Source organism: Oreochromis niloticus, linkage group LG3, assembly GCF_001858045.2.
Source record: "Oreochromis niloticus isolate F11D_XX linkage group LG3, O_niloticus_UMD_NMBU, whole genome shotgun sequence".
NCBI classification, from domain to species: domain Eukaryota; kingdom Metazoa; phylum Chordata; class Actinopteri; order Cichliformes; family Cichlidae; genus Oreochromis; species Oreochromis niloticus.
Window position 1 is genome coordinate 67,129,038 of NC_031967.2, and position 15,143 is coordinate 67,144,180.

General features: G+C 38.9%; 3 protein-coding genes and 1 long non-coding RNA gene across 4 annotated transcripts in view; 1 reads left to right on the top strand and 3 right to left on the bottom strand.

The window, feature by feature from the left end:
* The window catches only part of LOC109199417 (programmed cell death 1 ligand 1), a 198,748-nt gene that overhangs the window by 172,920 nt on the left and 10,685 nt on the right, over positions 1–15,143 (bottom strand). The gene's annotated exons all lie outside the window — the stretch shown is intronic.
* The window catches only part of LOC100689895 (uncharacterized), a 125,577-nt gene that overhangs the window by 62,989 nt on the left and 47,445 nt on the right, over positions 1–15,143 (bottom strand). The gene's annotated exons all lie outside the window — the stretch shown is intronic.
* On the bottom strand, positions 1,508–4,813 carry LOC100697657 (uncharacterized). The gene is made up of 5 exons (XM_005466007.4): positions 4,448–4,813; positions 3,418–3,624; positions 3,015–3,183; positions 2,777–2,853; positions 1,508–2,296 (listed from the first exon to the last, which is right to left on the bottom strand). The coding sequence occupies exons 1-5, from the start codon at positions 4,478–4,480 to the stop codon at positions 2,000–2,002; spliced, it is 783 nt and encodes a 260-aa protein (XP_005466064.1). The 5' UTR covers positions 4,481–4,813; the 3' UTR covers positions 1,508–1,999.
* On the top strand, positions 7,282–7,708 carry LOC112846079 (uncharacterized). Its single transcript, XR_003218897.1, has 2 exons — positions 7,282–7,588; positions 7,666–7,708. It is a non-coding gene; the product is annotated as an uncharacterized LOC112846079 (long non-coding RNA).

Below are 15,143 nucleotides of genomic sequence, written 5' to 3' on the forward strand. Positions count from 1 at the left end.
ACTATGTTTCAACCAGAAGTAACTCAAATATAAACTAAAAAGTAAATCAATAGTATACTTGTAAGTTTAGTATTGTGTTAGAGTAGAGTATATTTTAAGTATACTCTTATAGACTGGAAAGGACATTATGTTAGTACAGTTATAGTGAACAAAAAGTACATCCAAAAGTTCATTTCAAGTATACTTCTATATACTAAAACGGGGGCCAATGTAGGTAACGTATACTTAGACTGATTTCCTTTCTATATGTTACATTTAGACTAATGTTTAAAAGTTACTTCATTTAGGGTGTAGCTTTTTTCTCTTCTTATTCTTTTTTATACTGGAACTTCATTGTTTCTGTATAAGGTGGTACTTTTAAGACACCTCTGCCGAACTACAGTGAACTAACCAGAAGTCTCGGAATATGCTCTGGTGGTCATTTTAAACAAGTTCAGGTGTCACATCCATGAAACCACTAACCAGCATCAGTCCTACAACTTCACTCTCAAATTTAATAAATTCTGGGACAAGCAGAAACTGTATTTTTAGCAGTGCATTTTGTGGCAGGCCAGACTGCTATAAAATGCACTCTCCTTGTAGCACCACTTCGTCTTGGTTCAGAAGAGACGTCCTGGATATACATGATAATGTAACACGGGTGTTTTTGTTTGTTCATGTTTAGCGCGTCGGGTTGTGTTTTTAAAGCGAATGTTACGTTTTTAAAGCGTGTTATGCGACAGGTGTGTGTAGCACTGGTTACACATCTCAATGGGAGAGCATTAGTCGAGACCACACCTTTACCTGACGTACAACGTGACGTATGGCGCACACTTTCAAAACAACAATGGCGGATAGAAGATATTGATCGAGGCGGCGGCTAATGCTCCTTTCGCTGGTTGCCAACCACCATTAAATAACAAGAAGAAGAAAATATTGATCTGCTTTTCTTAGTTTTGCACGTTTAAGACGCAATTCAAACTCAAACAAAGCTGCAAAGCAGGAGAACAACATGGCCATCAACTATTCTGTGCCACAGATCCAGTTCGCTGCAGCACAGAGTGATGATGAGATGGTGGAAGAACAACAGAGACAATTTACGGACCGTTAACATGTGCAACTTAGAAGTAGTCAGAGGTAACTGGATGGAGTTCAATTGGGTTAAATGCACGGTTGATTGGATTATATCTGAAGATCGTATGCTATTCGTGACAACTCTGCTAGACTCCAAATTTCTCGTCCATCACTCTCAGAAATAGGGGTACCAAAGTGTACCAAAAAGGGTACAAATGCTTGTCGCTGGGGGTGTTCCTTTTTGAAGGACATTTCTGTACCCTTTAGGCTTGGTACATTTTTGTACCATCTGAAGTACAATCATGTACTTTCCTAAGACATAAATGTACCTTCAAACTATAGTACAGAAATGTTCCCTTGAAAAGGGTACAATAGGGTACCTATGAGGGTACCCCCCCAGCGACAACCTATTTTGTACCTAAAGAGACAAAAATGTACCCCCAATAGTCCAAAATATTTGGTTATTTAACCATTTATTTTCGATAATAGAATCACATCAAAGCATTTAAACAACCACAGGAATGCATCCTTGATTACATTTGTATATTGCCATAGGACATGTCAAGAAAAATACATTCATTTAAAAAAGTAAACAATCACAAAGACATTAAACACCTGAACACAATGTTTTGACGGATCACAGAGATGGCATGTATTTAAAAAAAAAAACAAAACTGTCCACACAAATGTTTTGCTCTACTTCAACAAGCCAGAATATATATATATGTCATATATATAGACAAAGTGGAAAATGTGCTTGCAATCACGTCACACGGAATACCTCAAGGCAACAAACAGCCTATCATCAACTAAATTGGTGTCTAGAGCTTGAAAGTCTAATTCATTTCCTGGATTGAACAGGATCCAGTCATTGTCAACTGCCACTTGGTAAGCAGAGTAAATGCCCTTTTTGAACATTTTGAACATTTGTGGACTGGGGGCATATTTAATAGAGTTGGTCAAGTACCCTGGTGACACTTACTGGCAGGGGTTTGTCTCCCTTGTCTCCTATGTTGACAATGCAGTTCTGAAGAAAGACAAGTGTTTTCTTGAAGTATGCAGGGTAGGTCATGTTGAACACGAAGAAGGTGGAGAATGCTGAGATGTAGGCCTCATCCAGCGAGCGGCACAAGCAAACATCCACTCCTTCAACTGTCACAACACAGCAACACTGTCTTGAGAGGGCAGTTGTCCAACTCTTATCTTTCATTCGAATGGTTGGGTATGGACTCGTGGGAGTATTCTGCAGAAGAGGAAGAAAAACATTAGTATACAGTATGTTTAAGCAATATGTGCCAAGTGGATTTTCAACAGATTCCTCAAATTACCTTCTTTTTTTGCTGCAAAACAAAACTGTCTATTCTGATAACCTGTAAACACGGCCCCTACTCCAAACAAAAAGCTTCTTGACTAATGACTGTTGTGGTAGTGTTTGATAAGCTGCTAAAGTTTGACATAATATTCAAGGGCAAAAGCAATCACCCCTGACAGTGACAGTGCCTGTGAAGAAGAATTTCCCTAAGGGGACAGTAAAGGTCTATCTATCTATATAAACACCAGACAAAACCCAAGAGCACAGCAGCACTGTGGATTAACAGCAGTGTTTCCCCTACATTAGCTTAGCTGTGATGCTGAACCGCAGCTGAATTCAGCTCCATGCCAACAACAAAACACCGAGAATGAAACTTGTGGCCAAAGGCTATGCATTGCATCATGCATTTACCTCTCCAACGATGATGAAATCTTCTATCTTCTCCTTGAAGATGGATGGCAAGAGAAGTGCCCCCTTGAAGTCAATTCCTAGGTCATACAGATGCAAATGCACTTCATTAGATTTTGATAGCATGCAAATTCCCATTAACATGCTCTTGACATGGCACTATGGTACATCAATTATCTTTGGAAGAGAGAGCAAATGAATTGTCACAAAATTTACTATTTGTATGAGGTCAAATTAGCACCTGTAATGTCTTCAGCCAGTGCATTCTCTCTTGCTTCCATGTAGACCTTCTTCAGTGGCAAATCCTTGGTCATTTGAAGAACATTTTGAAGAACAGCAGTGAAGTTTTCGCTAAAGCGGCGACAGATGTTGTCTTGGCAGGGATGCATTAAATCAACCTCATCACACAACTGGAAATGAAAAGAGCAGAATAGACAAAAGAATGACATTTTACATTGAGGATTTAAACTTTTGGCATGTTTAAAGACACAGACTGGAGATAAATGTAAAGTGCTTTAACCCTTGAACAAAAATTCTAAAGACAATAAACAGATTGATTAATCAGTTAGTACAGAAAATAATAATCAGATTTAGAGACAAAAAAAATCATTAGCTGTTTCCCCAATTATCTTAACAATTCTTACCCCTGCAGATGTCCCCAGGAATGGATCTCTCTTTAATAGGTCCACAGTACACATTCCTTGAGCTACCTCTCGATGTCTCCATGCAAAGGTTTTTGTGATGCGGTCTTTCACCAGTGCTGTGTCAGGATGTAGCTTCTTGTGCTGATCATTTAGCACCTTGATATGAGCATCAACTGAGGCTGCATCTTCCCCCACAAAGCTCGAATCCTTTGTCAAAGCAGATATCAGTATTATCATAAGTAAAATCTGATAAATTAATGTTACTCGAAATGAGGTAATTTGTACACCAAATGCTTTGAAAAAAATAACAAGCCGGATACATTGCTGAAGTGAATTTTAAAACATCAATAAAATGTTGTAGTACACATTTTTTTCTTTTGGGGGGAAATCCTTGCGCCGATTGCCTGTTGGCTGTAGGCATTATTCATTGCAACCAAAACAATAATCCGAGTTGTGGATAGAATAGAATCCTAGGCTATCTTGTCTTCTTTTGCTGCCCACAATTTTGCCTCCTTGATTTTGGTTTATTTGAAATTATAAATCGATCCCTGATCGAGCAGCTAGCTGGCATCACCGGTGTTTGCATACAGTGTCCCTGCGCAGAGCTTACAGCTCTCATATTCGAAAATCCCACTAAGTAGGTGGAATGGTACAAATGTGTACCTTCCATTGTTTAAAATCCCTTTGAGCGGGAAACAAGTTAGATGCCATAAAGTTTGCTTAGAAAACGATTTTGTTAATAGCTATATTTACATACTAGCATGTTATGAGAAATTATTGATTTTTTTTTACATTGTTGTACACGGTTAGTCACTATTTATTGATAAAACACTCGAATACGGCGGGCAGACAGACGTTGAACATTCCACCAACAGTCTAAATAGTCCACATTTGTACCTTTCTTTGTTAAAAACTTAGCTAACTGCTAGCTTTCACCCATGTTAAATCTAGCTCTTCGGACTTTTGCTAACTCGACTGTAAAATTACACGTTGTAATTTTTATAAAAACACAAAATCACACCCGACTTACCTCTAAACCTTTGCGCCTCGTCGTCTGACACATCAATGCCTTCTTCCATCAACTTTTTAAGGAGCTCCTCCGTCGAGAACCCCCTGAGAGTCATTTTCTACGTCAACGCTAGTCAGCGCGGAGGCGGAGCACTCATCGCTGCTGGCTTTTCAGCCTTTGGGATTAATGCGCGTTGCGAACTTGACACGTGAAAATACAACATTGTGGTATTAATGCGCAGTTGTTTAGAAATCGTTATGCTGTCTTGGCGAACTATATTTGTAACTTACAAAATGTAGTCACCGTAACATAAAAATCTGCTTGACATTTTAACTTCCAAAGAACCGCGGTTTAACTTGATGTTGCAAATTCCATAAAAACCTCACAATTAATGAACAATTCTAGGATGTAGTAAAAGCGAAAAAATAAATGGCCAAACATAACAGTAAAATGATTTCACGTTTTTGAAGGCTAAAACCAAGATTTAAAACATTAAAAATTATAACTGGAACTTAATAAAATGGAAATGGACCAGTTTTTTTTTTTAACATCATTTGGTTGTGCCTGCATGTCGTTGTGTGTGTTTGTTTTTAATATAATTTAACATAACTTACACAAAGGTAGGTTACAGATATTCTTTGCATCATAGGATAATTTACGTACAGAGGAGAGGACCAACAGATTTGATTATAACATGTAGCTTTTATGAGCACACTCACATCTCATATGAATTTTACAATTAACCGGGCCCATCCAGATTTTCCCATGCTGACCCATTACCACATTCTGCCACTGTCACTGCAGTACAGGTCAAAATGGTACAGATTTGTACTTTATTTCAAATTGAACCTTTAAAGGGGCATTTCTGGACTTTTAAAGACCAGTATTGTACTTTTAAGGGAACATTTTAAAAAAATGTACCTATAGGTACAAAAATGTTCTTCTCTCGTACCTCTATTTCTGAGAGTATGAGGGAGTATCTCAAAAGTAAATGAAACAACTAAACTTAACACTTTTTCCCTAAAACGGACTGACATGGGAAACATTAAAGTTGGATTGACACCAGCTAATCAGTCTGAAGGTAAGTGTTTTTTCACTTATTCGACAGAAGTCAGAATGCGTTCTTATTACTGTTTGTTTTGACTTTTAAGCTACCGTGCCAGGTTATTTTCATTCAAATGCTAAGACAAAATATCAATATCTATGAATGTGGAGACTCAAAAGACTAGTTAGGTAATAGTTGCCGATGGATTTATGAGACTTGATAGAAACTTGGACGTTTGCAACAGGTGAATCGGTTAACTACCGAGGTTGCGCCCAAATGCTTAAAACTGTTAGCTGGTCAGTGTTTTCAGGTGTGCTTGTACCTGTACGCTGCGGAGTGCTGACTTATTCAGGCTAAACCCATTAAAGCGTCGAGCTCAAATATCTTTTCATTTTTGTGCACTGCTCTCTTGTCTTTTGTCAGCAGACATTTTCTGTTTATTGAAGCCTTTTGTGAATAATTTTGATCATGTAAAAACTGGGAATTGGTCCCTATTGACAATACTCTTATTTTTCTTTCTTTCTTTTTTTTGTTTTTTTTGCATTGCATATGTCATTTAGGAAAGGTAATTGGTCATTGAACTTTTTGCAACTATGTGTATTTGTAAATTTTGTGGCTTCCGTGCACACAAATTTATATTGTTCAGTTTGCATGTTAAAAGCCACAAATATGTAGCTAACTATAGGCTTTCTTGTGGAACTGAGAACTGTCCTGCTACTTTCAGAACATTTTCTGCCTTTCATTCACATATGCATTGGAATCACAGAACAAGAAGGGAGACCACTGAGGAGAAGTTCTATGAGTTCACAGGTGACCTCAGCTGTCAAGTTCCTGGATGTGGGTATGCTGCACAAAACTTTACAACTCTGTGCCCATCTCAGATTTCACATCAAAGACGGGAAAAAAGTATTATGTCCATTTGAAGATTGCTCTAAATACTTCAGTGTCCGAACATCATTTTCCAGCCGTATTTCTCGAAAACATAAGTAGACGGTTCAGCAGTCAAGGCAACAAGAAATTGGGGAATTTGCCATAATACAAGGACAGGACACAGTTAATCTATTAGAAGACAGTTGGCTTTGTGTAATGCAGGCTAAAATGCTCTTACCAACCAGCACTATACAGAGCATCATAGAGGAATTTCAGGATCTTCGCAGCTGTGCAATGCACGATGTTCTTGCAATACTGTCTGACAAACTCTTCATTTAATATTCCACAAGCAGAAGTGGACAAAATCAATCAAGAACTTTTTTCATAGAGGACTATATATATCCTCTATATATATCTGAAACATAAACAAAAGTAGACACTAAATCTAACACCATTAACCTTTCATTGGTAGTGGTACAACTAAGGGTTTGAAATTGTGACATACTGTAAAATATATTGACTCAAGGTCTTTTCAATGCAAGACCTTGAGTTTGTAGTTCTTTTGCAGTCCTGGGATTGCTTCTTTTCATCTTCAGACAAGGTCCCCAAAAACTGCCTTGCCGTTACTACTCAATCCTAATTGAAGGGTTCATCTTTTAGTGAGGACATATTTGTTGACATAGTAGCTTTTTAAGGTAACTTTTCCAATGATCTTTATTTATTTATTTATGTGTTTAGATGGCAACAGACCAGAGAACCTGAATGACACCATTACTCTGGAGCTTTGCCCTGCTGCATCAGCTGAAACATCAAGCCATCCACGTCCACCCCTCCTCCTCCACGTCCACCACTATGTACAACCATTACTCCAGCTCTTGGGTCTCACACTTACAGATTCCTTGGGAAAGATTTCCACTCCGATTGTCGTATGCAATCACAAGAGGGGACAGAGCTCATCCAGAGGACAGGAGAAGTCAGCTAATAGTGATAGATGATGAATGAATTATCCCTAAGTAACTCATTATTTCAAATCACAACTCAATGTTACTGTATGTTACTATTTATTATGGCATGTTTTAAGGTTTTTTGTAAGGATAAACCCTGAAGAGGGAACAAAATGTACCTCCAAGGTTGGGACAAGCAGAAGGACTGGGACCACTGTGAAGCGAAAGGTTGCTCACATTAACCCTCATGTCACAACTTTCCTCCAGCGGCTTACTGAATTTGAGTGGAAAACTTCAAATTAGGTAACTGTTTTTGCCATTTTTAGTGAATTTCTTGTATAATTTAAGTGACCAATGTGTTGTTATCTGTGTCTCCACAGATGATCCATGGCCCATGCTTTCTGGACATTTACACAAGACGAACAACAATGAAGACAAGCTCTCTTGCCATCTTGCAAGACGCTGTCTCTGTCCAATAGGTTTTTTGAGTGCAACAGTTTTGATTTTTTTTTTCCTTCTTTTACCCATTTGTTAAAAATTATTTCAGCTACTTACACTTTAGTTGTCACATGTATTGGCCCACCCTACAAATCAATGAACTCAGTCCACAAAGCAAGGTCAGGGTTCAGTGCAGGTCAGTCAAGTTCCTTCACACCACACACGCTCATCCATGTCCTTGTGGACCCTGCTTTGTGCATTGATTTGGTGGTGTGAGCCAGTATTTTGGATAAAGTGTATATAAAGGCAGAAGTTTGGGGCTTGATATTATATTCATTACAATTCAGTTTATTTGTATGGTGCCAACAAAATGAATGCCAAGGCACTTCACATTGTAGGTTTAAGACCCTACAAAATATAACTAAGAAAACCCAACACTTGAGCATATGTTGTCTGCCATGATATGGATATGACATAATATCGTTATTGTTTGTACAACCATCTGAGAAAATAATGGATTACATGGTTTAGTAAAAACAAGTGCTTCCTCAGTGAAAATATGTTTTCAGTTCTTTTCAGTTTTTGATTTTGGAAATGTGTATTTCATCAGGGAAAAATCAGAACAAATAAAAAGTGGTGAGAAGCACATGAATTATTTTGTGTGTGTGTGTGTGTATCTATCTATCTTGATCAATCGATCTTTAGTGGGTATATATATATGTTTTTATATAAATATAAATAAATAAATGGTACCTTTTTTTTTAAAATACAATACATTTTTTTTTTTTAACCCTCCAATCTCTTACAGTAAGTTACTGTTTCCTTAAATTACGGTAAATTACGACGTGTTAAACAGTAAATGACCGCCTGTAGGAACACGGTATCCTCTAGCAGAGATGAATATTTTTGGTACTGATGATGCGTGATAACGGTAAGTTACTGGTAAATATACTGCAGTTTATTACCTTGTAGCGGGCTTACAGTGACATACCGTGAATAAACGGTAGTATACCAATTTCTTAATCACAGTATAATGTTACTTTGTTGACGTAATTTACGACATAATGACATAACGGTATCTCACTGGCGACAGTGACGCCAGTGAGATACCGTAAAAAAAGCTACGGTGCGTTACCATAATTTGTCCAAGAGTATTATACCACAACAGCAAAAAACGGTATCATCCTGCACAACGGTAAGCTACCGTAATACAGCGTCACGGTATGACGCTGGCAACAGTGACGCCAGTATGTTACCGTAAAGTGGAGATGAAAAGTCTAACAGTGTAGATATTGTATAGGTATCCTGTAGAGCATGGCCAGGCTAGCCGGAGTTTCTTTAAGAAACATCCACGTGCTGCACAAATGGGAGCATGTAATATGCTTTTTTAATCAGAGACATTTGAAGATAGAAACATAGTTGGATTGGTTTTCATTCATTTTTTCTTTGAATCCCAATGACTATAAAAATCAAAGTTAATTAACATAATGCCAAAACTGCCTAAAAACAGCTTGAGGGCTCCCAAGTGTTGAGAACATTGATTTGTTGCACTTGTCGATTGATTTGCACAAAAAATGCCTGTTCACTGTAACATAATTTCAGGTCACATATTAAAAGTCATCTTCTGTTAGTGATGTAAGACAAGTCAGTTTTTAACGTTCTATCTTTCAGGTACTCATGGTCGTGGACCTGGACATCTACACGCGTGCTGCGTTGACGTCACCAAAGCCAATATGAGCGCTGACGTGGTGGGGGAAGTATACCGTGAGCAGGCTGCAAGACCACCCTGTGTGAAGGCTATAATGTAAGTCAGCACTCGTTGTCCTACATACAAACACATACAATCTCTATAATTTTATGTCTTTTATTTCCAGTTTTAACACAAAAAATGGAAAACAACTTTGTGCTGATCCAGACGCTCAGTGGGTCAAAGATCGTAAGTCGTGCTAAAAAGAAACACTCACAGAAATAAAATAAAGTATTTACAGAGAAAAACTGAAGCTCCTGCTTGTCTGTTTTTCCTCTCTAGTCACTGCCAAAATGAGGAAGGTGTGAAGCCTGTCTGCTAAATCAGTATTTCCTGTATTTCCATCACCTTTAGCCAACTTAAAGACCTGAACTCTTTCATAGCATACATTTTTTATTTCTTTTTCATATTTGGGCATATTAGGACCCAATAAATGTAAAAACATAGAATTAACAGATATTTTATTTTACCTGATTTTTGTTTCTAAGAAAAATGAGAGCCGCATATTAGGATATTCGTTTAAAATTTTGATCGAACAGTTGCAGTACAATGTCCTCGTAAGTGGATATCAGTAGAGTAAAATTGAGCATTTTGGTCAAGATAATGCAAAATGTGATGTCCACATATGTGGATGCCAGGAGGTCCCAGGAGGTTAAAGGCACATTCAAACCAGAGCGCTTTCTCAGCCTAGCTGTCTTAAAACTCTTTTTTTTTTTTTCATTTTGCATTTGTAAATTTTTAGTCTTACCTGTGGAGTAACCCTGTATTTTATCCATGCTGTTGACTTCATTGTTTTTTTAATTGATCATTGGAGTTCAGGTTTTATTTGTCTTTTGTTTTTTGTGTTTTTTGCTTATTTGTGAATCTCTTTCTGTGCATTATGTGTTTATGTGAAGCACAATGTGGCTGTGAAAACAATATAACAATAAACTTTTGTATTATTGAGCAAATATTTTCCTGCTGTTGTTTGAATCGCCTGTTGCATTCCACTAGTGTTTTAAGTGAGGATGCTCGCTAAGTAGACTGTCCAGGTTTTTTATAAAACTTTATCTTCTACCCAAGTTCATGCGGCCAACGATGAACATAAGTGGGTCGGACCAGTGAAACTCCCTTTTCAGTCGGTCTAAAGACATTTAAAGACAAATTAATAACCAAGAAATCTTATTATATGAAAAAAAGCACAATGTAAAACTTCATCTCAGTTTGCCAGTATGTTAAAGAAATACTCATTTAGTTAATCAATAGAATGTATCAGCACAACTCTCCAGACAGAAAATTTTGTTAATTCACAGAAAATATCTTATTCTTTTTCTCTTTTTTTATTCCTCTGGACCCATTGTGAAAAAGAAATGTCTATAGTAGTCTTTTCTTTAAATGTTTGTCTGTTTCTTAACTAGTTTGATGTAGCATGAATGGCCATGGGCAGGTCTGTGTCAGAAGACCTGGAATTTGTGTTGTGCAGATTTGGCCTCCAGCCCTCATGTTGAAGATCAGGGGGTCGAACATTTAAATTGAGGGGTGTTACAGCCCAAAGCTGCTGGGATCCTTCCTTTGGTTAACTGTTTTTGTTAATTAGCTTGTGCAGCCCCCTGCTGGAGATGGCTGGACCTTCTCAGGCTGCCTTCCTAACCCAAGTGCAACAACAGCAGAGCTACATATAGAAGCTGTTTGAGTTTGAATTTTATTGGAAACAGTTCAGATTTCATACATCTTTCGTTTGTTGCTAGTGCAAAGCTAATTGGTATTTTTTAACAGCATTAACAGAACCTGGAAAGGCTTAATGCATGCAAAATCACCATCTCACACGTGCATATCACCTCAACACACACTCACACTAAGGAGTGTGAGTGTATGGCACCACTAAAGGCACCCAGCCACCTCCACCTTAGGTCTCAGTTTGTGAATAAAGAAGGTTGGGGGTGATATCATCTGCTTACTGCTGAGTGATAATCAAAACTCCATCAAAAAAAAACAAAAAACTAAATGACATGCCAGCAAACCAAGGATGGAAGGCTTCTGAGAAAGTAAGAATGCACAGGTGATTTCTAGAAAAAGTTGTTGCATTGGCAACAGTGTAACCCAGAGGTGTCAAAGTCATTTTAAATTTGGGGCACATTTTGTCCACTTTGATGTGAAGTGGGCCGGGCCCGTGAAACTCTCCTTTCTGTCAGTGTAAACTGGTTTAACTGCATATTTTATCCCTGAGATATTTCTATATAAGAAAAAGAAGCAGAATTTTAGCAAACAGTAGGACATAACATGGAGTGAGGGACAGACAGAGACGGAGAGAGAGATACATTTCCTCAGCTTGCCACAAAAAAGTGTTGCATAACTTTAATTTCCTCATCATTTCCCCCATGTTAAACTCTTACAATCGTTGAATGCAGAATGCAGTGTACTGTGTTTTTCTGCTAATATATCAGGCTTATCTCTTTCCTGTCTGTGTCGTTCAGTGGTGCTTTTCGGTACTCTCAGTCTCTCACTGAACGTGCTCCTGTGACTGACCAGCATGTGATGCAGTGGGTGGGAGGTGTTATCCATCATCCGCCTCTCTGACACCACCTTGAGGGAGTCCAGCTCCATCCCCACAACATTACTGGCCTTACGGATCAGTTTATCGAGTCTGTTGGCATCAGCGACCCTCAGCCTGCTCCCCCAGCATGCAACAGCATAGAGGATCGCACTGGCCACAACAGACTCGTAGAAAATCCTGAGCATTTTCTGGCAGATGTTGAAGGACCTCAGTCGCCTCAAAAAATAGAGACGACTCTGGCCCTTTCTGTAAAGTGCTGTGGTGTTTTTAGCCCAGTCCAGTTTATTGTCAATGTGTACTTCAAGGTATTTATAGTCCTCCACAATGTCAACACTGACCCCCTGGATTGAAACAGGGGTCAAGTGTTTCCTGGTCTTCCTGAAGTCCACTATCAATTCCTTTGTCTTTCCCACGTTGAGCTGCAGATGATTCTGTTCACACCACGTGACAAAGGAGTCGACCACAGCCCGGTACTCTGTCTCATCATCCCTGCTGATACATCCAACCACCACAGAGTCATCAGAAAACGTCTGAAGATGGCAGGTCTCTGTGCAGTGGCTGAAGTCTGTGGTGTAGACAGGGCTGCCAGTCTTGACGTGTGAGAAGCACAAGCAACACACAGCTGCGTGACCTGGGTCATAACAGATGACATAACAGGTAAACTACAGCACTGATTCCTTTCCACACAGGGGAGAGTTTAGCTCTTAGCTTTCAATAACTGCAAAGCGTCAGCCCTTCCGGTGGTATGGTTAACAAACCAGTCCTTGTGGTAAGGGCTACTGCCTTGTGTTACATCATAGATGTTGTACCAGCTGAAGCCAAGCAGTCCCGACCTTGCCCATTCCTATAAAAACAGGTTCCTTGAAGAGTATTTAGCATTTGGAGGGGTTTGTGGTTATTTATTGGTAAGTGCAGGAACATCCGCAGGCAGAGCTAATGATAATGAATGATAATGATTTTTTATAGGTCTGTGTAGATCAGTGTGCATCCACCCCTTATCAGTGAGACTTTAATATTTCAAACCACCAACATCATACTGAGTGTGTTTATTTTATTTTTTTTCAAGTAAGATGTTTGTATATTATTCATATTGCCATACAGCCCAATTCACCTGTGCAGGGGCTCAGCTGGATTGGTGGACGGAAGGATTGGCCTGGTGTAACTGGCTCCCGATGTGATGTAAACAATAAAGGACGACGGAAGAGCCGCAGCGTTTGTGTGGTGTGGAAAACGTTTTATGCACTTGCCCCAGGTCCACATGGAGCAGCCGCAGCCATAGCCAGTTAGTTATTCAGGCATGTGTGTGAAGCGCCGAGTGAGTAGGGGTGAGCTGCTGATTATTTTTGGGAAGCTTTGTTTTCTCCTGTGTTGTCATTTCTTTTGTTGTTTTCTTGAAGAGCTCAGAGGAGGACTGAAGTTTAGGTTATGTTTTGTTTGTTGTGTTGGCCTTGGCTCATCCTGAAGCTGTACACTCCCACTATCGTTGTTCTAAGTACCATTTATGTAAATAAATCATTGTTAAAAGCCCGATGCTGTGGCTGTGTCTGTTTGGGCGTGTGAGGTCAATATTGAGGAAAAAACGCCGCGTATATATTGTTTATCATGACTCTGGTTTTATGTGGCCTATCAACACAATTTATAAACTGGTATATATCACCTTGTTGCTTTGTCTTTAGGGTTAGGTATAGAATAAGATATAGAATAAGTGAATACTTGGGGCTGTGCAGTGCACTTCTAAAACACTGTTCTACCTCTGCAGTCCTACAGTTTTAATAATGAAACAACAGTGCCATCATGAGGACAGAATCAAACATTGCAATGGATAATTTTGAAGAAAGAACAGAGATGAGATGAGGAAACAATAAATATCATGCAAACACTTCCACCATGAGAGCAAAATTGCACGTCCTGTTATTCAGAAATAAAAACTATTCATTCTCAAACACACACTTCCTGTTCTCAAACATCTCAGTGCACTTTGTTTATTCTTTGTTTTCTGCGTACAATAAGGTCTCTTAGGTAGCCACAGCCAAACAAGTCAAATTTTCCATCTCACACTTCAGAAGTGTATGAGACAGAACCTGTCCACTGAAAAGGCCAGGAATGAAGAGCCCCTCTGGAGGGCAGGAGTCCAGTGGTGAGTTAACAGGGCTGAAAGACGGGAGACAGAGTCCCAAACCAGCAGTCAGAAGTCTGGGGCTGGGAAGAGATTTACCTGCTGGTTTGTTTCAGATCCAAGCGTGTTTCAGCTTGGTACAAACAGATGATGGGACATTTTCCTTCAGGATTAAAAAAAAAACATTGTTCATAAATTGCAAAAATAATAAAAATGGAACAAACAAAAACACACATTGGTATTTCATTTCTGTCTTTCTTTTTCTTTTTTTCTTTTTTACATTTGTCAGAAGGTTAACAAACACTCCAGGTTTGGGTTATCTTTGTTCAATATTAAAATTAGTTTAAAATACACGTGTGACAAAAGTCAGGATGTCGTCAGAGCCACAAATTCATGAGTTTCAAGTTTAGCAGAAACCAAAACCATTCAGCTCTGTAAAAAGAATTTGTGTGTCAGATGCTGTTGGTTGGTTTCAAGGTGAGAAAAAAAGTCCTCAACATCAAACAGACACCTTTACTGTACTGAAGCTGTTCTAACCACTGCATGATGATCCTGCTATTTTCCGTTTGCAGCTGCTCTTTGGTTTTCGCTGTATTCTGCAGACAGGTGGGTGTCGGTTAGCCACAACAAAACAGCAACAAATCAAACTTTCCACAGGACGTATTTCAGAAACCCAGAGACCCACGTGAGAAATGCAAGTGAGAGTGAAGATTTGTTGATGTTGCAGAAATCCAGCAAACACCAAAAAGTTTCATTTGGTGATTTTTAGCTTTTTCAACCAAGATGAAAATACTTATAAAAATCTCTGTAACATGTGGATGTCCTCTAGTCTGAGGTGCTGGGATGAACCAGTTAGAGACCAGCAACTGGATGTTAGTGGTTGGACTGGTGGACTACTTCAGTGAAGAGTAGATGATGTCTCTGGTTTAAAGTCTGAACACAAACACACACAGTTCAAACAACAGGAAACGTGATTACAAGCTTTGCAGTTTAATCAAGACCTCCAATCTCCACCTCTCTGCAT